The following is a 23,202-nucleotide window of genomic DNA, read 5'->3' as shown; positions in this document are numbered from 1 at the left end:
TCCATCGTCACCCACCTCCGACACCTCTTTCTCCAGGTCCCTCCACACCACCAGCCTCCCCTCCAGCAGACAGTCGTGGTCACGGAGCGGGTACAGGGCGTGGCCGATGACGTTGTGGCGCTTGTGTCTATCCACGTCGTACACTGTCAGCCTTAGAACGCGGTCGTCAATTGTCCGGGAATTCACCTGAAGACACAGGAGTCCTGCTTGTACCCAAAGACAGTTAGCAGGCCCTTTAACAAGGCTTTCCCAAGTGGTCGATATGCCACGATTTAAAAACGGCAGCCAAACGACAATACACGTTAAGTATAAACCACAACTTTGTACAACATGTGACTATAGAGACATTTCTGGTCAATTTGGTTACTAACGTGATTACAAGTCTGACACCAGAAGAAAGAATGAATTGTTGTGAATTTAATATAAAAGATGCAAACCGAAGGTTCTCTCTCTCGTAATCAAGACACGTGGATATTTTCCAGCAATGTCCGCTGGGACATACTGCTAAGGAATGCGCTAAGAATTTCATCTTTTCATTATCCGACAAATACGATTATATACAAGTACAAGTACCTGATCTGTTTTATGTGTCTAATCTGATTTAGAATAAAGACGGAAAAACGGCAACAAATTAGATTATGATTTATCAAAAATAGTATTATTTTAGTGTATATATATTGTAAATCAGTTGATACTAATGCAAATAATGCTAAAAAGCACTGAACATTAGTTGTGTGAGATAGTTTTATATATTCTTTCTCGCATTAAATAGATTTGAACTCGACGTCAACATTCAATGCATTTCTTAATACCTGGAAGACGTAGCTCTCCTCGAACTTCGGGTTACAGGTTTTCTTTCTGAACTTTGACTGGAGATAACGTCTTTCGTCGGGCATCAGGTACAGTCTGTAACAAAAAATAACAGTTACTTACATTTACTGTCAAATTCTGTCACTGACTTCATACATGTGCGTTGTTCTTCTTCGGAAAATGCTTATATTCGCTGCAAATAAACTAGTAAAAGAAGAAGAAAAATATTTAATCTTTCGAAGTGTCTTTATTTACGACGTGCACCTACTGTATCTTCATTTTTGGGGGTGCGAATAAAAAGTCTTTGTTCACTGATTTAAGATATTCGTACTGAAACACATCCCTTTGGCTTCAGGAAATAGTATCTATGTTCATCTCATTCACCTACATTTATGTTCGCAAATTTAAGATGGTCATCGATTCATACTGAAAGGGTGGAAGACCTAACGTAAAACGTGATCTAAATACTTCACAATGGAATTTCCTTATTGTACATGCGAGTAGTACAGCCGATGAAAAACCGCAAAAACAGAGAATTAACTGAGTAAATATTGTATAGTGCCATATGTACACGTATTATCAAGCTGTCTGCGAAATGGCCGCTCGACGACTCTCTTTAATGAATTCTCATCCTGTTTCTAGTGTCTTCAAAAAGGATTTATCAGTTTACATTAAAATTAGTTACCTGAGATAACAGACTTAATCTGTTTGGTCATCTTTCCAAATTGTGTGATTTAAATTACACAAGCAATACGACACTTTTAACTGTCTAATATAACTTTCCTAATATATAACCAAAAACATGAGTTAAATTTGAAACAGGAGTAATGCTGGTCTTGTAAAAGCTTTCTTTGTAAAGGCAAAAAACTAAAATATCTTAATCAAATATAGTTCTTCGGGAAACAAAATGAGACTCACCAGGAGGGACTGACTAATAACTTTTTTTCTGACACATGATTTGTTTTTGATGAAAGTGCTTACGGCAACAAAATGAGAGAAAACTGTGCTGCAGTAAACGAGTCTATCATGTTGAGACTGTGTTGGCAGCAGTGCGAACATCTTGTTATGATATTTCAGTGCATTTATGCAAAGACATCGGTTCCTAAAAGGACCTACATAAGGACATGGGGGAAAAGGGGGTCCAGTCATCTTGCAGGGGGTGCAGAGTTGCGTCCCTTAAGCGTTCCACCAGCCTATGATCTTTATCATGTTTTTGGCTTGTCAGCACCACACCCGTGATCATCGGTTTGAGCCAAGTGGAAAACGTCGAAGACCTGCATCAGTTCGGGATTTCCTCCCACATCAAGCTGACACGCCGTGATATAACTGAACAATCGTTCAAACGGAGTAAAACACAACCCACTCACTCACACAAGGACATGCAAAGATAATTGACATGTGTGGAAATCAACCACAATTATAGTCACAATTCATTAACGTGTATATTATGTTTGTCCACGATGTTCACAGTGTACCCATACCACGTTGTACGTATCACTTTATAAAATATGCATGATTTGCGGACACACGTGATGGAATATTACATCCATGTTTATACCGTTACTCACATATGGCCAAAGTACAACCACATTTCTAGTGTAACACTTATATAACATATACAGACATATTACAACGTTAATATTGTAACTCCCATGCGGACATATTACCACGTGTAAACTGTAACACACATATGGCCAATGTGGATATATGACAGTCATGTTAATAATGTAACTCCTATATGGACAATACATTATTACAATGAGTATATTGTAACACACATGTGGACAAAGTTGATACATGACAGTCATGTTTATAGTGTAACTCCTATATGGACAATACATTATTACAATGAGTATATTGTAACACACACGTAGACAATGTGGACATATGTAAGTCATGTTTATAGTGTAACTCCATACATGGACAATACATATGGACACATTACAAAAATACTCTGCCGTAGATGATATAAGGGTTATTACAACACTATTTCCATTGAAAAACATTCATTTTGGTTAATCACAATACATTGTACAATTTATATTTCACATTTTCCCATAACAGTACCATATGATAGAGATCCATCGATATCAAACAACGTTTCTATTTAAGCACATACACATTAGAAAAAGATAGATATCACTCCTCCTTTAGCTATTGATAACTCCCATTTAACTTTCCAAAACATTTTACAAATGTCATTGAACTCATTTTAATATATACAACCAATATGTACCAAGAACACTCGTGTTATTCTACGTAGATTCTCGACCGTCTCCGTGGTCTAGTGGTAGAGTGTCCGCCCTTCCATCCCCGGCCGCGTCATACCAAAAGACGTTAAAAGATGCTACTCGGCTCGGAGTATACTGAGTCTGGCTGGGATATTCATGTTAAACAGCGACATGGTATCAAAGTGGGCTAGCACTATAAAATCGGCATTAGTCCGGACTAGAACAAGCAGACACACACACACACACACACACACACACACACACACACACACACACACACACACACACACACACACACACACACACACACACACACACACGTGCCGTCTTTTACGTGACGTTAAACACCATTTCACCTCATCTCACCTACATGATACATGTACGTAAATATTCGTAGATGGGCACACGTAATGGTTCACATCATATGATCTGACGAAGCAGAGGAAACATACACAAGGGTACACAAATAACTATTGCAATGGAACAGTTGGGAATTTATACAGGATACGCTTTTTTCAAAGGAAATTTAATATAGAAATACAGAGTGACTTCTTAAGAGGCGCCTAGCCCTTTTAAGTGTGTATATTCATTTATATTCATCGGATACAGGCTCGAATGGGCCACATTTATGACAGTCTAGCCTGCAAGGAACATGCATGTCAATCCGCAACACACGGTCACTGACATGATGCTGTCACTGTTCCCTTTACAGACACAAGTGATGAAAACTGAAAGCAGCGACGTGCATCTTGTGCTCGCTGCTCCATGAAAAGCAAGGGAATGCTGGTCTGAACATGGAATATTATCAAGTTAATGCGGCTTTTATGTAGTGATTAGATAGCACAGGAGGATGTTATCTCCTCGTTACGTAGAAGAACTTTTTGTCTCTAAAGAGGATTTGTGCCGTCCCAAAGAAAGGTCAGTGCAGAGTAGGAGTAACCCATTGCTTGGAAACAAGGAGTTGTTAAAACAAAGAGACTTATAATTACCTCTTTAATACTGTGGAATTCATGATTTAAAGAGCATAATATTTTTTCTATTATCATGAATAGTTTAGCACGGCAAAGGAACGAAAAGGTTAACAAAGACGTTTTTTCTTTGCTTGTGACCTGGTTTTTTTCACAAATGAATACGAATTCATAATTTGTCCAAATGTTGTGTATTTCTTGAAAAACGTGTTGAGCAAATATTGTTAAATAATCTTTTATCTTTTGGTATCTAATGTCACGACCGATTTGTGTCTTAGTCGTGAATGCCAGCATTGATATGATACAATATGCAGATACACGATCAAAGCGTTGAAACAGCTGGGTGGCCTCGTGATCACTCAAGACATAGGTTTGATTCCCCACATGGTGGCTCACAATCCAAGAACATAATCGGTCAGAACTGGGAATCGAACCCACGATCATAGGTTTCTGGTGTGCCAGAAGGAGGCAAATATTCACCCGTGTCCCCTCAAAATTTTGAGGATGATAAAACCTGAAATAGAGCAAATCTTAATACACACAAAAACAATCAATTTGTAATTTAGGAAATAGTTGTCCGCGATTATTTGAAATAGAAGAATTACAGTATTACAGTGAGTGTGGTTTTAAGCTGCTTTTGGATATTCCAGCACGAATATTGGGACGGTGAACACCAGAAAAGGGCTTCAAACATGGTACCCAATTGGGGAATCGAACACGGGGCTTCGGCGTGACGAGTGGTAGCTTTCACACAGGTCTACCAAACCGCCCCATAATATAACATATGGGATTGAGCATCAAGACTGAAGTTCACATTTAGGATTTTTTTACGGACAAGAACATCCGTACAACAAGATTTATTGCGTTTGAGTTTTCATAATATCGGTGGTCAACCAATCCCCAAATCAAGTAAAACAATCTCCATTTCCCTGAATTTGATACGGCCTTGAAGATAATATCATGCATACTCATAAACGATGTTCAATCAAACAAGAAACTCTGGGCCAAAGACAAACTCGTTAATCTAATGGTTGGAATCGGCGAAACGGCGTTATAACACAGTAGACTTTACATACTGTCTTAACGCATCCTTCAATGGAGTGTCTGGTATCAAAGGATGAGTTAACATCAACGTAACACATTTAACAGCCTTAATTGGATGCATGGCACTAGGCACACTGCAATGACCTGGTAGGCTGAGAGGTCACAACCAGACGGAATGTCATACATAAGAAATAACTGGAAACGGGGAGCTGCTCTTCACGTATTGATCTAAACATTAAGATAAAACCATTGACGATCAATCACGTGACTGGTCGGTGTTACTGCGCGTTAAGAGGTTGCCATGTGACATTTTGACAATATCTCCTGAGAGCAAATTCTCCGCGTTCAAGCAGGGTATGTCTTGAAATAATTACCACGTCCATAGAACAAACCGTACTAAAGCTGTCAAGGGTTTACAACCTTCTTGTCGCCGGTTTATTGTCATCCACGAATGTGGGACACTATTAAACCGTTATCCATCCTTGTAATCAGTCTTCGTGACAGATGCCGGGGTTGATGTCATTTACAATAGTATTTGGTACACCACGACACGGTACGTGGAAGACCCACCCATCAACATTTATCATTCAATGATTAAAAACAATATGTCTCCACCATTTTCTGCAAAAACACCTGTGGCTATATCTAAAAATACTGCTGAAATATATGAATATCATTTTTAAACCTGTTTACTGTATGTTATACTCATGATTGTATACGAACATTCAAACGAATATAACTCACTCTAATAGTTTCCTTGACATACTCTGTGTAACATATTAGTCAAAGTCGAAGCCTATAAAGGAGGAGGAAAAGGAGAAGAAGATCTAGAAGAAGTTTAGTCATGAATAAAGGCCACATGGACCAGAGTTCATTTACATAGTATCCACATGCACTAAGAACTACAGACAGGCATACTTATATTTTCGATATTTCATGAGCCGATTTCTTTTAAAATATATACACACATTTCTTGAGTGCTGGATGGATACATTTATGATAGGATGTTCTAGATAATAATACTTGGGCATTATGTGCCCCTGCTAGTTTTGTACAAAGGACACATGAATAGGAACTAATAGTAACTGTAACTCATTTTCTAGTTCCGAATGGTTACACATTGTACATACACTTATTCTTAGTGATGGATCCTTAGTTATATTAAACTATATGTTTTGTGCATTCAGTTTCTGTGCTGGGCAGAGGCATTAACATTACATTGGAGATCTCTTCACAGGAATATAGCTGCAAGAAGAATTTGGTATTCTATAATAGAATGCCAATTTACATAACATTGGGGATCTCTTCACAGGAATATAGCTGCAAGAAGAATTTGGTATTATATAATAGAATTCCAATTTACATAACATTGGGGATCTCTTCACAGGAATATAGCTGCAAGAAGAATTTGGTATTATATAATAGAATGCCAATTATGAAGTTCGACATTCTTGAGGCCTTGTTTGAATAAAGACTTTAAACAATTTAAATCGACACAGTCTCGAGACATCCATACATATGAAAACTCTGTTTTAAACAAAGGTAATCTTAGCCCAGTTACGTTTGCCACAGATAAAAAGTCTACAACACATGGTAGCAAGCATACGGATATCTGATTAGATTAAACTAATTAAGCTACACCAGTATATAATACCAAGGCTATGGTAGTTTACACCTACGGGAGTTGTTCCAAGATCTCCTTTAACCGCATTTTTCGATGTTCTTTTACCACGAGAAAAACAACTTTCAAAGAAATTGCTGTGAGTCTTCTCAAATGTTGCTTCTGCAAACGTAGATTAACTACCCATACAAATGAAAAGGAGTTATTATGTTTGAAAAACATGTTTTAGAAATGGAAATCTTTTAAACATATTCAAGACGGAAAAGCTCGCTTTCCTTGCTTGGATAGCTAATGTATCATACCCATTTGTCCAAACATGCCTTAAAGAAAATAAAAAGCAATATATATTAAGATGCAACTTCAATGTGTGAACCTTAATAAATCCATTTTTCTGCATTTCTTTTGCAGCCACAATATCTGAAAACTATATTACATTCGTCTTATCTAAATTTAAAATCTAAGTATATGTACTGAAGGGGACCAACAACTGATAATCTGCCCCCATGCATACAATACACAAAACATTGTGTGTATTATACTGAATATAACATATCCTCAATAGCCTTAAAGACAATCTTAGCTGAAACTAACACGGGTTGGATTGCTCAGAAACAAACGAAACTTTGGTTTCTTTAATATACTCTACAAGATATAGTCAATCCGAAAACTAAAGACGTATGTACTGAGAGCGAATCAACAATTGGTAGTCTTCCCCCTTGTAGTGCTAATGAGCGGACTTATTTTCATCTCACCGATAATAGCTTCCGTATCTTAAATTAGGAATATTTCTCGCTGGCGCCCCGCATTCAAGTTGTAGCGGTTTTTAATGAAGAAACGTCTTCCACCAACAATCTTATGATGTTTGTGAAGCTACAGACACCCCGCTACTAATAACGACAGTTTGCGTCATTTAGTCACTGCCAGGGCTTATAAATAGGACTGTGGAGGTGATACGCTGTGATCCCTGCAGAGAACAAGAAGAGCTTATGACTCTAGGTGCTTGGTCTTGGAGGTCAGTGATGGTCATATCTTGACCTCAGATGTAGGTCAACTAGTACACGCTTCTTGATGTATTGGCATGCCACTTGCTTACTTCATTGAGACAATGTCTGACTGTATGAAATATGTTCATTTGCTAAAGGAATCGTTGCCTATCTTTTTTCTTTAGAAAAAGTGCTTTTTTATTAAAGTGGTTGATTTGGGTTTCACGCAGCTTTGCTTTTTATGAGACACCATTGAGCTAAAAAAAATTCTCCTGAAGACCAGAGGCCATTTGGTAACCAAGGCTTGGTTTCTCGACGATCCTGACACACGATGAATTGCATGGCGTGTGTAAAAAGTTGCAATCGGGCGAAAAAGCGAAAAGTAATTTGAAATCGTTTTAGCGCTTAACAATAAAACAAATTATCAGGAGCGGGGTAAATTTATAGGAACGGGTCGAATAAGACATTATTGCAATGTACGTCTTTCTTGACTCTAAGTTTTGTTTGTTTGTAGTTTAAAGCAGCACTCAGCAGTATTCAAACTGTGTGACGGCGATCTGTAAATAATCGAGTCTGGACCAGACAATTCGGTGATTGGCATCATGAGCATCGATGTATGCACTTGGAATACGATGCGTGCATCAACCAAGTCAGCGAGCCTGGTGCTATAACCAAGAAACAAACAAACCATGACGAGCATGACGAGTCCATGCCGATGTATTGTGAGTATATAGGTTTCATGTCGTGTACAACGATACCACGGAATACACATTGATACATTTATCGTTTATGTCAAAAGTAATGTTAACCATAGCCTGTTTTAAAGAAGCTTTGTATGTACAATATAAAACGTTAATGCCAGAGAATAACCAGTCCCGATTATCCGAAACAAATTCCATTAGGCATAAAGGCAAAATAACAGTGGCAATTATATGAAATGGATCATTTACAATCAGTGATGACACCAGGTGTTCGCGAAAAAAGTTACCATGTATTGTCCTACGGGGAGGTGCAAGCAACACAAGCGAACTGAACTCGTTTATTTCGTAAATATATTGAGCTAACATTGTTACAATGACGAACAAGTATTGATTTCCTGATAACGTTTGAATGCCCCTTAAGGTCTAGTATATACATGTATATTGATAGTTCATTTTTCTGACAGCGTCACTGTTACCGTTCAGTCACGTACGCACAGGAGCGACATGCATGAAATATATTAATACGTTATGTAAACGTGCTTCAATGTAGTTAATAACCAATCATGTAACAATAATGACCACAAATTCTCCATTACAATGTGGAAGAATTTCAGTCAGTGAGAGAAGGGCTTGTCTCTTGCAGCATTTCGTTCAAACAACATAATTATGTTTGTTGGCGTCTGTAACACGGAATATGTCAAGAAAAAGAAAACATCATCATGCCATATTTACATTGTTTTCATAGCTCTCTGAAATATTTATGCACTTTGAGAAACTTGCTTGAGTACTCAATATTAATGGTAATAAGAAGTCATTTGTATACTTGATATGATATCGTAATGGAATGATCGATTGGCAAACGATCCGAAAATCATGGTAATATAAATGAGTCAAAAAAGCATCGTGGTTTTTGATACATGTATTAAACATAAGAATCAAACATTTCCACATAATGTGTGCAGCCTATTTGGTTGTCCATGGAAGCTATAACAAAAGTAGGATCGTAAAAATAAGGCATTATTATACGATCAGATTATGGATAATTCTATTTCATGTAAGCATGACATATACGACGTATTTACAAAATAGGCTCTGTTGAATAATTCAAAATACTCTTTAGGTTCATCATGGCCTTTTTGACATGTAACTCGAAATGTGACTCCTTTGGCCAGTTGACTGAAATGACCGGCACTTAAAGTGTGACTGACTACTCTAGTCTTATCTCGGCAAAGTCGGGCACTTTCTTGTAAAGGATATGGAAATAGAAGGACTCTAGCCTCCTGGAGACTGCTGCTGGTTGTATCGATAACTAGACCAATCCATTACGGCACGTACTTGAATGTCCGTCCTAGCAAGGCTTCCCCCTCTTCTGTTGCCTTCTTAGATCTTAATCATAGTAAGCGTAACACGAGTTATATATATACTCACCGCCAAAAGAAATGCGAACGACAGATGTCAGGTGAAATGCACGTGTGTGTGTCTGTGTGTGTGTGTGTGTGTGTGTGTGTGTGTGTGTGTGTGTGTGTGTGTGTGTGTGTGTGTGTGACATGAATACCCCACTCAGACACAGGATACTGACTCCGAGCCGACCAGTCCTTGTTTTAGCCCCTTAATGCCGAGCGCCAGACAGGGTAACAACAAGAACCATCTTTTAACGTCTTTTGGTATGACGCAGCGGACGCTCTACCACTAGACCACGGAGGCGGTCCGCGATCCATAGAAACATATGGAGAAGTATATACGCTAAGAAAATATGTTTCCTGTGTGTACCATTTAATGACAAAACTGACAATCAGTCAAGTGTTAACTAAGAGTGTCTTTATCCTCATCACGATATGCTGCACGTGGGTTCCAAACTTAAAACGCTAGCCCTGAACGAGATAAATGGTGCATCTCGAGTCATGGACCTGTGACGTAACATGTGATGCGTTCATGTGCGTTGGTTCACACAACATAACAGTATGTTCGTTTGTGCATCGAACCAATCTAATATCTCTTGAATATGAGTAATTCTTCATATATCATGAAAATGATCTTCAAAATGCGAAATTTGTTTAAGGCTATAAAATAACATGTATAAATGATTACAATATTAAGCAATAATATTATCAATACGTCATTCTTAAAATCGTGTATAAAAGGATATGTCTAATAATACATAGTAACAACAACAATACTCATCGTTATGGTCGTCATCATCATCCTCATTTATATCATGTATATATCATTATATCATTGAATTTGCTATCCCTTTTGACACTAATGTGATTGACAAGAATTAGGAAAAACATTACCAATATGCGGACCTCGCTTACGAAATGTCACAGTTGCGTCCCAAGTACCAAGTTGTCCGACTCCCTATTGTTCTCGGTGCCTTAGGATTGGTACATCCCAATCTGTTGACTGACACTGGGAGAGTACCCGGGTGTGCTGCCAGGAACACAACCCTTCTGACCATCTGGCTCATGCAGCGTTGGGGAGTCTTCACATTCTCCGAAATTGTTTTTGGTGGGTTCGATTAGGCAGCACTTCCTGTGAGAAGTCCAATTCTCTGTCTGGGCAGCGTGTAGAGGGGGGGGGGGGGGGGGGGAGGTCTGATGATGAGTCTGAATGCATGCCAGGATCACCCTAACCCCCTTTGGTGCATTTATTTATTTTAATACGTATATCAATAGTAAAATTAATCATCATCATCATTATCATATCCATATAGCTCTGTGTGTAGTACCACAGTCTCACGATCAATTGAAAAGTACACATTGAATCGTCGAGTTTCAAAATATACCGATATCATGAGAAATAGATACCTGAGCCGTTTCCACCATCGTGACCCAAGCGTTGTATTAGGAATCCCATATTCATGAGTCTGTTGAATTGATAACATGGTCCTCGGGGAGACGCATGCGTGCGATACAAGCTTCAAGTTGATTAATGCTATTTCACATATGACCTTTACAAATGATTACTTTTTCACAATAATCTTAATGGGAACTAAAACCCATAGATCCATCCTGCTAATCATACACTCAGCTCGAGTATATTTTGAGGCAGAAGATTAATAACATTCAGTGCGCATGCGCCGACAGCAGCACGACTTGCACGTTCCCGGAAGCCGCGTGTGATTGCTAGTGTTGACACTGGGCCTTTGACAACATAGACCAGAAACGCAATCCTGCTTGCATCTTTCAATTAAAGACAAGTCGAGTCATTTGATCGTGGATATAACGCATCTGTAAATAGCAATTTAGTTATTGAAACAATTCGTGTTTGATCGAGTCTGATTTTCGATTTCTCCTGCGAACTATTGTTGTGAAGGGTGGTGACATATCAACTGACATTTAATGATCTGATCTCACACGATGGTTCAAACACGTCGGCAAATAACAAATACCGTCATTTACTTAGCAGTTGAGCCGAACAGTGTGGTAACAACACTATGTAAAAGAAAACTTCCTGGTATTGTGTATTTTAAGTGTATCAGTTATTAAATATATACCATACGGGTAGAAAGATGCTGTGGAATAACTCTCCGACATTTGCACTTCAGCGCATCTCAGTAATTCTTGGTGTTGATTGGTCAGTAGAAGAGAGAATAATGCTCATTGTTCTGAACAATACGATATTAAGTCATCCCTTGTTCATGACATCACAAATTAATAACATTTCGCAGTCTGACAAGAATGTTTTAGTTGACGGTAGGGTTGATATTATATACATTTTTCTTTACTTACTTTCTTAAGATGACAAAAGGATAACCTTCTCGGTATTGGGAACTATGGATTATAATGTATCTGACCCCTGTGGATCAACGACGTAAGTCCCTCGCCAAGGGACAGATAATTCTTATCTCGTTTGATTATTTCCCTCGGGTTGGCTGCAATGAGAGCAACGGTAATTAGTGTTATGAAATATTTTTCAGATGTCCATAATTTGAATAGAAATGTGGGAGCACGGGTGGCCTTGTCGTCTAAGAGCAGGCCAGAAACCTATGATTTTGGGTTCGAATCCCGGTTCGCCCCGATTATGTTTCTAGGTTTGTCAGCACCATGCCCGCGTTCGTGGGTTTCACCGATGTGATAAACGTCTGAGACCTGCATCACTTCGGGCTTTCCTCCCACATATAGCTGACACACCGTGATATATACACTCAGTTAAAAGCGGCGTTAAACCCAACTCAATTAATTGAATAGAAATGTATGTGTTCATGCTTATGAGTGTATACATACGTTGGGTGTGGTTGTTGTCGCAAGAAGCAACTATGGCTAACAAGTTGGTCGGAGCATTGCTTACTTCTTTACAGACCACGTGATATGGTTTCAATATTGATGAGTAAGACAAGATACAACACCAACACACTAACACTCGATCACGAATAAATTCATGAAAACAACAATATCTCACTGAAGTTGAAAACGGTACTCTCAACCCTATTTTTAGTAGAGATTTCTTATGAATATGGAAAGGCTATTGGCGCTTTTACTTATAGACCTAATTTTATATTTACTAAAAGTATCAATTACGAAATAAATGTATAGTGATATAAAAAATTAGTGTCACAAAATAAGAAACAGCCGAGTTCAATAAGGGGATCGTTCCCCTTCATTTCTACATGATAGATCACTTGTCTCCTTTCCCCCAGTTCGTGGACAAGATTTAAATGGAAGATCGCAGGCAGCCACAAGGTATTAAAACGTGAACATCAAAAGATGGCAATAACCAGGGGCTTTATTTTTTCAATATTCTCCATTTATTGAATTTACTACTTGAATCTCCTTCATAGTACCCGTGCTTGCAGTGGTGTACGTCTAAGATCTGCAGAATGTTGGGGTTTCCGGTCACACCAAGCTGATATGCCCTGAATCACTATTCAAAGAGGTGTTGAATCAAACTCACTCACTCACTGACAAGTATGTGTGTTATACTTCGTCTTCTTTGTCAGTGAGTGTGATGGGTATAAAATCCATTTTACTCATTTGTATGAGCTACATGTTAAAGGCTTAAAAGCAGACATCTGTACCACACAATACCGGACAACGTCCAGACATATTGTAACACATGGTAAACATGTGGAAGACATTTCTAAATTTGACGCATCAGTGACAAAAATAATGGCCTGGTATATGTTTATGAATCACTATCAAATGGTATCAGGTGTTCGCGAAAATGTGAGCGTATACTGCCTCACCGGTACCACACGTCATAAACACTTGCAAAGTCAGGTCAATCGTTCACCTGAAAAAAACACGCCAACATATGGTACAATTCAAAATAGGGAATTTTTGTCACTGCGTCAAATTTGGAAATGTCCTCCACATGTCTACCATAAACCCTTTTGAAAGCTTCACTGAGGCCTTGAATGCTGTAACCGTGATTGAATAACTTCTAAGCAAGCATTGTATGACGCTCTTGACGATCAGATCATCGATAAACCTGAAGCTTAAGTTAAACGTCTTTGGGACAAATTTTGACTTTGCCAATCCGAGCAGAATATTCTGATTCATATCCATAAAGAAACAGGTCAGCAATAAGCGGAGCACAATTGTTGCCCATGGAGATGCCTACTTCTGGCCGAAATATCTTACCCCAGTATTTTAAATAGATGTTTTCAATGAGGAAGTCAGCATTTCATATATTGTTTCATTTAACTCCAGTTAGGATTTGCTTTCAGTTTTGACAAATTGACCTGAACCTCTGAGGAAACTTATGTAACTATACCTATGGTCACCACGTTTTGTAACATACGCCTCATAAATCCAAATCAGGCAAGGAGCCTTCGCCTTCAGTATTGATTAGTGAACCCATAAGATGTCACCCTTTCCTTACAATGTCGCCAGGATTTTAGTCCTATTTTGAAGACAGAATTAATATAAAACAATGCAGCATACGCAGGGCATCTGACTAACATTTGAGAATCAGTCTGACACTATTCTCCGACGAATACATTAATGCATTTCCTGGATCACTGCTTACATGTGAAACCTTTCACCATTCGGATCCGTAGTATAAATAAACCACGACCTGGCAGCTTCAGGTGTTGGTTGGAAAGTAATTGCGGCCTCATCTGTTTCCTAATTCTCATTTCCTGCTTATTCCTGTTAAAGAAACCTATTTTCTCCTCTGTATCTTGTTCTGTGTGTTTCTCTTTTGAAATATTAATAGCTCGAGTCTGATTTTGCATTGAGTCAACGAGCAGTTTACCGGAAATTCTGAAACAGCTTTAAAATTATTTTATCAGCTTGGGACTTAAACATTTCTGCGAATGATCTTTCCTATGGCGTGAAAACAGATATTATTGGTACATATAATTAGATGGGAATACGTTAAGAAGTTTCCGCTCCATAAACGAATCAACGCGCGAGGGCAAACATCAACGATGAAAACATGGTTGATGGAAGTCTTAGTGCTCTTCAGCAGATTTACAAACTTTGTAAATCTACACCTCCGACAGTGAACACACGAACACACACACCCAATTATGCACGTTCTATTTAACTAAACACCTTAAAGAGGGACTCAGCATTGCCACTTGTCACTCACTACTTTACCCGTCTGCAGAATCTCTTATAAATCTAGCAGTGAACGGTTAGGGGCAGACCTTCTGTTATTGGGTGTAAGTGGGGTGTGTGACATGAACAATAAATCTGTTTCCGATGTTCTGAAATATTAAATGCTGTGAATGCAAAAAATAGAAGTTCCATGTTTCAGTTTCACACAAAACACTGACACAGCGTTTAGATTGAACTGAACATAGGTTTTACAGCATTACCTTCTTAAAGGGTAGAAATGTTGGATGCTAACCTGACAAATGGATCGCATCCATTATCGTTCCCCAATACCCGGCTGGGTAGGTTCTTGGCTTTGATGAGGGTGACCAGCAGCTTTTCTGTTTCCCGTTCATACTCGACAGCGAACCAGATGCGGCCGATGTGGTCCCTCGGGACGTCATAGTCATCATCCTCATCGGCAATTTTGTACAAGCTTGGGTCAATGGATCCCAGGGCATAGGCACCTGAATAATAGCAAACATTTACAACCTGGTTTTATTTATGGTCATGCAATCCGATGGCATCTGTCTTGGTGTCATGGCTGCTGAAAAGTACAGAGAAAAACATGGTTTGGTCGATAACAAATACTTAAGCTAGACTCAGACGGACGTTAAACGTGGATTTTTGTATCTTTTTAACTGACGGCCACGTCCAAACACGGCCAGGACGACGTCTATGTATTGACAAACCTTAACAAGATCTGTATTTGGATCGAAATGCAAGGCTAAAAAGATTATATTTATTGAGTCAACTTTGACGATCATGGGTCGGTTCAATTATGTTTCTAACAAAGTCTCCTTGTGATAATGAGGTTTAGGCAAGTGTTTTATTCACACTGAATTCATCCAACTCCTGACTAGACGCTTACACTTGACCTTTGGTATCAGTTGGCGACAACATGATCAACCTTTCTGCAGCCATCTGGCGTTATAAACGTCATTGATTGATATGTACGACATTTGGTGCATGATTTAGAAACCATATTATCCTTGCACAGAGAGGTTTTCGAATCCACAACGGTTTCATTGTAATAAAGACAGTATGACATGGACGCTCTAGAGATTACATTATGACTTGGTTAAAATATTCTATTCACGTGAAAAGGATTTCACAACTTACATCGCCCTCTCCCATAGATTAATAAGAAAGCGTATTTACAATTAATACACATATTTGACTGAAAGAGAAAGAGAAAACAGGAACTGCATTTACAGTACATATCGTTATGAGGGGTGGCTGAAAGGTTCTAAGCCGAACGAACTATGGTGGACTGCTCTGATGGAGTTGGTTGCTAAATATTTGTCAATATAATCCCCTCCGAGGTCCCTCCTGGGCGTAAAATGCTTCTTCCTTGTGGTGTATAAATGTCTCCCAATTTTCATTTACAGAGAATACCTTCTCACTTTGATGCCAACAGAAATATGCTGCTTGGTTGTGTATTTGGTTCAAATGCAGCCTCTAAGTACGGTACTTAATACACGGGAACTGTTAAGGATGTTCAATACATCTTTCGTAGTTGGGCAGATGTGTCATCCCCCCCGATATACGTCATCTCTTGAAGATGTTTTTGTTGACATGATTAGGAACAGCTGCATTACCAATCTGATCAAATCAATATGAACATAACAATAGAGTTTGTATCAATACATTTCTTTCCAACCTTTAAAAATGATAAAAGAAATTACGGGGGTTGGCACATCGACAGTTGGGTCCTCTTTTAAATATGTTTTAAATAAATCATCCCCATAAATTATTTTCTAAAAATAATGCTAATCACCCATTACAGTGTGCTGACCTGGTATGAAACAGCTACTATGTACCGTTTGATCTTTAATATTATCGAGCGCCCTTTTCTCCCTTCAGAATCCAATGATCGTGGATTGAATTCGAATCAGATTCGACCTGATTACGATTATCGGTTTGTCATACGTACTCGCGGATTTCACCTAGCGACAAACGTCTAAAACCTGCATCACTTTAGCTTTCCTTCCACACAAAAACCGATACGACATGATGTAGCTGAAACACTGACAGCGTTAAAAGTGGCGTTAAACTCAACCCACACACTCAAATAAAAATAAATTACTGCGGGTGATTACGTCTGAAATGAGATTATCATGCTCTATCAGCTAGTCTTCGGGCTTTAGTTGTTTATCTATTATGACACCTATAAATTTCACGACTTAATTCTATCCGCATGGGGACACAACCATGTGGCTTCATGACGTAGTGTATGATTATGATGCAATAATATAATGATTAAGATGTTGTAATTGTTGACACTGACAGTTTGTGGAAATGTCGTACCTCCAGTACAATAAATGTTTTAAAAGAAAGTGAATGATTATACTGTTCTTCAAGATTTAGCCTCGTTTTCATGTCAGGCTACGAACTCTTTCTTTTTAATGACACAGTATGTTTATTCTTTGCGCAGACACCTGGTTTCATCACATATTTTACAGTGATCCATTCATATCACTTTCTCCGCTATTTTGCCCTTTACGCTCCACGGAATCTGTTTCGAAAGATAACAAAGACTGACTGCTCTCTGGCATTGACATTATATGTTTCATAATATTAAAGTGTGACATGATTTTCTGCTTCATAACACCTTTTCACATGATCGCGTTACCGCACAAATACATGCAGTCCTTCAAAGACCATTACTTTGGACATCGTATTTACGCATACATTTCTTTTTAAAAATCCTTTATACATTTTATAAAGGCTTCCTACACCACATGTTCTTTTATTCTGTGGATCTTTTAACTTGTTAAAAGAACTGATCTTGCATTTTAGTTGACCTTCTGGTCAGTGTCATGAAGAAATTTGTGTCAGTCGTATCAGCACCAAAAGTTTGTTTCAGTCATGTTTCCATTATACTTATGATATGTTGTGCATAATCAAAGATAAAAGATATAAATTCATACGTTTTTAAGAATATATACCTATCATAATTATGAGGATATGGCCTTCATTTGTACATCTCTTAAAAGATTCAATAACTATCTAGTTGTGTTTTGAGTTCGAACCAAACGATTTCCATAATCATAAGGAATTTCAGCTAAAAGCAGAGTCCACCGCACGATCCCGGCTGTTCCATGAGCATGTGTTTATGAATCACAATTTAATAGACATGCTACAATGGGTTAGCGAAAAAGTGAGTTTATTATGCCTCATCGGTGGCAGCCGTCATATAACACTCAAAAGTCTTTAATTTTCTGTAGTATGTTTGGAAATAATTAGACCTTTCACTATACATTATGTAAGGTTCACGTAAAGTAAAGATCGGTAGCTGATTTGGTCTAGCCATCTTGTTATATTTACTATGAAATATTTTAGACAGCGAGAAATGAGAAAGGAACGAATAGACATTTACAATGACCAATAGCGACACAGCAGAGACGAAATACACCAATCTTATATAATACTTGTCATCCTAAACGACAAATCAATGGCAATCGGTGTTATTCGCCAATATCGATCGAAAAAACTATCAATGAAGGTTCCGGCTGAGGACATTGTTTAAACCTGACGAGGGTGGCGATGACATTGACGGCACAGATTGTTATGTACTGGTTCAAACATGACGTCTACAGGAATTATTTACATAGCGTTGTAACATGTAGAGATCAAAGACCAGGACTGAGAGTCGTGGGATTGGCAATCACTGTGACCCATTGATCTCAACCTGACACCGAAGACTGGAAGGCTGGTCTTGTTCATGAGACATCACTTCCTCAACGGTCAATGCCTCTAATCTAATATACATAGATATGAAACCCCTCAAGGATATGTGACGCATGGTTGATTGAATCCATCTTCGACATTTTCGAGATATCTAACTCTCTTATAGGTCATATTTGTCATGACATTTGGGAAATATGTGCACATTGATTCAATTTTGAATTAAATTAAATTAACTCAAGTTCACTAAAATCTTAAAATACATTTAATCTTTACGCGTGCTTTCCTTCCCCTTCCTCTTCCGCATCCCGAAAAATCTGTAATTTAGCATCGCATCCCATACTCTTTTGCCTCCACATACATGGTTTTCCAGTGTTTTCTGGAATAAAGTTCTTTATAAAAGGTCCAGCACTTCTGAATATGTCATATATGCATAAAGGAAAACGCAAGGGAACATATTTCATATTGCAAAATATTGATTACAGTTTATCAAATGATTCATATCAACTTATCATGGAAGTGTTGTGTTCGTGAAGTGTTGTTATTTACTTTTGTTTTTTTACATATTAATCAAACAATCTGTGGGAAACTTGCAAACATAATGGCAATCCCAAAAGTCAGGTTTCCCTTCTTATACACATGTATATTCCCTCTCATTCTCCTTCAGTATATGTACAGATATATCTTGTTGTATTCTCTCGCTATATTGACTGAAATAAGTCAGCTTACGACCTCTCAAAGAAAGTTAAATAAAGTAATTGATTTTCCTTTAGATTTCTCTTTTCACAAGCTCTGGACTTTTTAGGGTTGTATTAAAGAGCCATTCTTTATTCTCTGTAAACAGGACCAAGAAAGCCAAAGCTTAAAATAGTTCAGGCCATCTTAAGACTTACTGTAACGATAAAGTAGTCATGCAATAAGATATATGACAAAGGTTTCACACTGGTAGATTAATATCTATTCGCAGCTGAAATGTATAAGGGTGTTATCTCTTAAAAAAACAACTGAGCCTCTTACATTTCGAATGTGCCTTACTCGGATCTGCTTGTTAGTTATAGAAATAAATGCCTATTTATAACAGGTTGACGCAGAAACTAGGATCGTCAAACACATTTATTTTTAGACCAAGAGACATTGGAGATGAGTTATATTTGTTCCGTAAGAGAACAATCAGCTGCTTTGTGTAAATCAATCTGTGGTTCGCTTTCAGTGTGGCCATTTATCATGGAGCATGGACTTATATGATTGATATTAGAAACAGGATAATTATGTCAGTGTATTTTTCTGTAGAAACAACGTTATTAGATAATGGCTGATATGTTATTCACAGATAAACATGCTTCTTTCGAGCAAATACTGTGGGCACTGTCTTAACCTGCCAAGGACATGAGGTTTTTTACACAAGGGATTGATCATTCAGTAGGAGGTTGGGGATGAGGGCGTGAGTTTTGTCTTGGGCTGTATCACATTTTGCTCACACCCACACCAACACATTTTATGAAAGATTGTCTCATGCCCCATCGACCCCAAATACACAGGAACGCATCATAATCTACTCACACACATATATTATGTAACATCTTCTCTCCTACTAGAACTGATGCTACACATACTACCACTACTACGATTTCTCCTCCTCCTCCTCCTCCTACTACTACTACTAATAATACTGCTACTGCTACTGCCGCTGCTACTATTAGTAAAAAAATAAATAATAAAAATATCTTATATTTAACAGTTATAATGGGAGGGCGTGGTTTGATTAACGTGAAGGCTCTTCGTGCAATTGTTTTGTGCACCTTTGCACACATTTATTTGTCTCATTATCCTCTTGTAAAGACTCATGATGAAAACACTTTTAACACTGTTCTTAAATGAGCCAAGAATGTGAGACATAACATCAATGTCAATGTTGATTTGTTGATGGTTGTGTACTACTGGACGGTACAGAAATGAGTGTCAACTAAGCAAAGTGCCATGTGATATCAGCCCAGTTTTTTAGGGAGAGGCCATCTGAACGACCACTGCATCGAGCTTAGGAGCAGTGTGCTAGTGGTTTTGACACATAGGTACATCCATGGTACATCCCAAGAATATGTTGCGGGCGTAATGGAAAATGATAAATACAAAATTCTTTGGAATCGGCCGTTGATATAGCCTGATCTTGACGGGGTTTTGTATAAATACAAAGATATCAATCTGATCATTGAATTGTTTTCTCAATTTTCACACTAATGTGATTTTCAAGATTCAGAAAATAACCATGGAAATATGCGGACCTCGCTTTCGAAATGTCACGCTTGCATCCCAAGAACAAAGTTTCCGACACCCCACTGTTCTCGGTGCCTTAGGTTTGGTGCCTTCCAATTTGTTGACTGACAGTGGGAGAAGAACCGGGTTTGCTGCCAGGAATACAGCCCTTCTGACAATCTGGGTAATACAGAAGGCTGCAGTGTTGGGGAGACTTCACATTCTTTTAAAGCTTCTAGGTGGGTTTGACCAGGCAGCGCTTCCTGGGAGAAGTCCCATTCGCTGTCTGGGTTGCGTGTAGATGGGGGATGGACCCTCAGCCTTACCAGCCTTACTGTGCCAGGATCACCCAAACCCTCTTTGCTGCATTTTTATTTTAATGTGTACGTAATAATAATTATAAAATTACTAATTGTAATCAATGAATGGTGTCCGCAGTTGTAGTATTTTGTCAGTTTGATTAAAGGTAATGTGCAACTGTAACTATGACACAAGAAGATTGCTGCAACTTGTTTGATGAACGATTTCAAGTCATTATAGCTACTGATTGCCATATCACTTTGTTCCATCAATATGTAAATGTCATCATGATTGGTCCATTTTCATAAATGTTTTAATTATACAATGATACCGACTATTTGAATACATATTGTATTTATAACAGTTGTATTTAATGTTAGCACATCTCGAACAAATACCAAACATAAGTGTATTCTACCCATGTCGGAATAGTCATTTGCAACTACAGAAAGAGTTGATGTGCGTATGATGAAGTATTGATAATACGGGTAAATATTGGATTCGGAGCAAGGTATGCTGGAATGCCAGTCAAGCAAGCAAGTCAATCAATCGATCAATCGATCATTCGATCAATCGTTTATTGTACTTAAAATACAAAATTATATAGACTTCTGGACCAAGTTTCTCAGATTAATAGCAGGGATATGTTTCATCACGTGATGTTCCAAACGAGATCAATATCCTTATTTACCTCCATTGTATTTGGCAAGAATCTACCGGGGATTTTTTTCATATACAAACATAAAATGGTATTCGTTTTCAGTGATGTTGTTATATAATGGATCTACACATCTAAACGACAAAAGGAAGCGTGTATGAACATCGTAATGTGTGTTAAGATAATAAGGGCAATGTCATACACTGTTTGTGTTTCAAATATCAAACCATTTCATTAGATTTGATTGCGTCCGGTGCATCCTCGAGAGATATTAGTGTCCTACAGGTTTGTGCGAGGCTTTCGTCTTAATTCCTTCTGATTAAGCTGCAATGAAATGACGATCGCAAAGATATCGTTTCCTCCTATTTTTTTACGGGGGGCGAACAAATTTGAATTGTAGAAAATCATATTGAAAAATCCTAATCACGATATACTAATATAGCACGCTTGTTATTGATTATGTATTTGCTAATGTGTTCCATATGAGATTTTGTCTAACAGTATATCTATAAAACTGAATATGAAAATGCCAAGCTTGCATGGCAGATTTGATATAGATATGACATTTTGTCAGACTTTGAATGCGACAACATTATGGTAAGAAAAAAGAATGACATTTCCAGGAGAGGTTCATCAATAAAACACTAGAGGAAACTAACAGAAACAATAAACAAGGCTGATCGATTTAATTGTGCATCTGGTCGGAGAAATCGTACGCCATTCTGCTCATTCAAGGGAAGCATTGCGTAATAAAAAGCAAACAAAAGAAAATAACATTCTATTTAGAGATCTAAATGAGTCCAATGTAAAGCCTTGCAAAAACAGGCAATGTTTCTTGTCCTCAACAAATCAGAGAAGTCTGCACGATGCAGTAGGATGCTGCCTGTAAATACGTTCAATGTAATGGCGCATTCATCAAAATAGAGCATCAGTTGAACCTCCACAAATTAAATCCTTTACAGGTTGTTTTGAAAATAGCTTGGAATGGGCAGTATTGATTTTGTTGCACAAGGTTTGTTTGTTGAGAGCATCTCTTTGACTCCACGTCCCTTTTAATGTTATACACACATATGTTACATACGCCGCTTTCAGACATATGTTACACAGTTACACCTTGATATGTCGACGTGGTGGGGCTTATGTGTGGAATCTATATCGAGTTGCGTGCATGAGTGAGTGAGTTGGATTTAATGCCTTTTTAAACAGTATTAGTTATGTAACTGCAAGTCAGCTAAATGTGGGACGAAAAGGATGCAGGTCCCAGACGTTTACCACTCTGGTGAAACCCACGAGCACGGGTAAGATGCTTATAAAGCTACATGTAAATAGTGATATTACATAATCGGGGCGAACTTGGACTCGAACCCACAACCCCACTCCCCTAAGAAATTCTTTGTAAAGACA

The 23,202-nt window shown here is 38.2% G+C and overlaps 1 protein-coding gene across 4 annotated transcripts in view; it reads right to left on the bottom strand.

Annotated features, from left to right (window-relative positions):
* LOC139468083 (synaptotagmin-15-like) overlaps positions 1-23,202 on the bottom strand; it is a 115,365-nt gene that overhangs the window by 12,600 nt on the left and 79,563 nt on the right. For all 4 annotated transcript variants that reach the window (XM_071249797.1, XM_071249798.1, XM_071249799.1 and 1 more), the window contains 3 exons: positions 15,157-15,367; positions 813-906; positions 16-186 (listed from right to left, as the gene is read on the bottom strand). In XM_071249797.1, the coding sequence (XP_071105898.1) occupies positions 16-186; positions 813-906; positions 15,157-15,367 (476 nt within the window). The remainder of the gene's footprint in view (positions 1-15; positions 187-812; positions 907-15,156; positions 15,368-23,202) is intronic.

The sequence above is a fragment of the Haliotis cracherodii genome, unplaced genomic scaffold (assembly GCF_022045235.1).
Source record: "Haliotis cracherodii isolate W230 unplaced genomic scaffold, xgHalCrac1.p SCAF_2, whole genome shotgun sequence".
In the NCBI taxonomy this organism is placed as follows: domain Eukaryota; kingdom Metazoa; phylum Mollusca; class Gastropoda; order Lepetellida; family Haliotidae; genus Haliotis; species Haliotis cracherodii.
The sequence above is the reverse complement of the archived record's forward strand: the minus strand, read 5'-3'. Positions and strand labels throughout refer to the sequence as shown.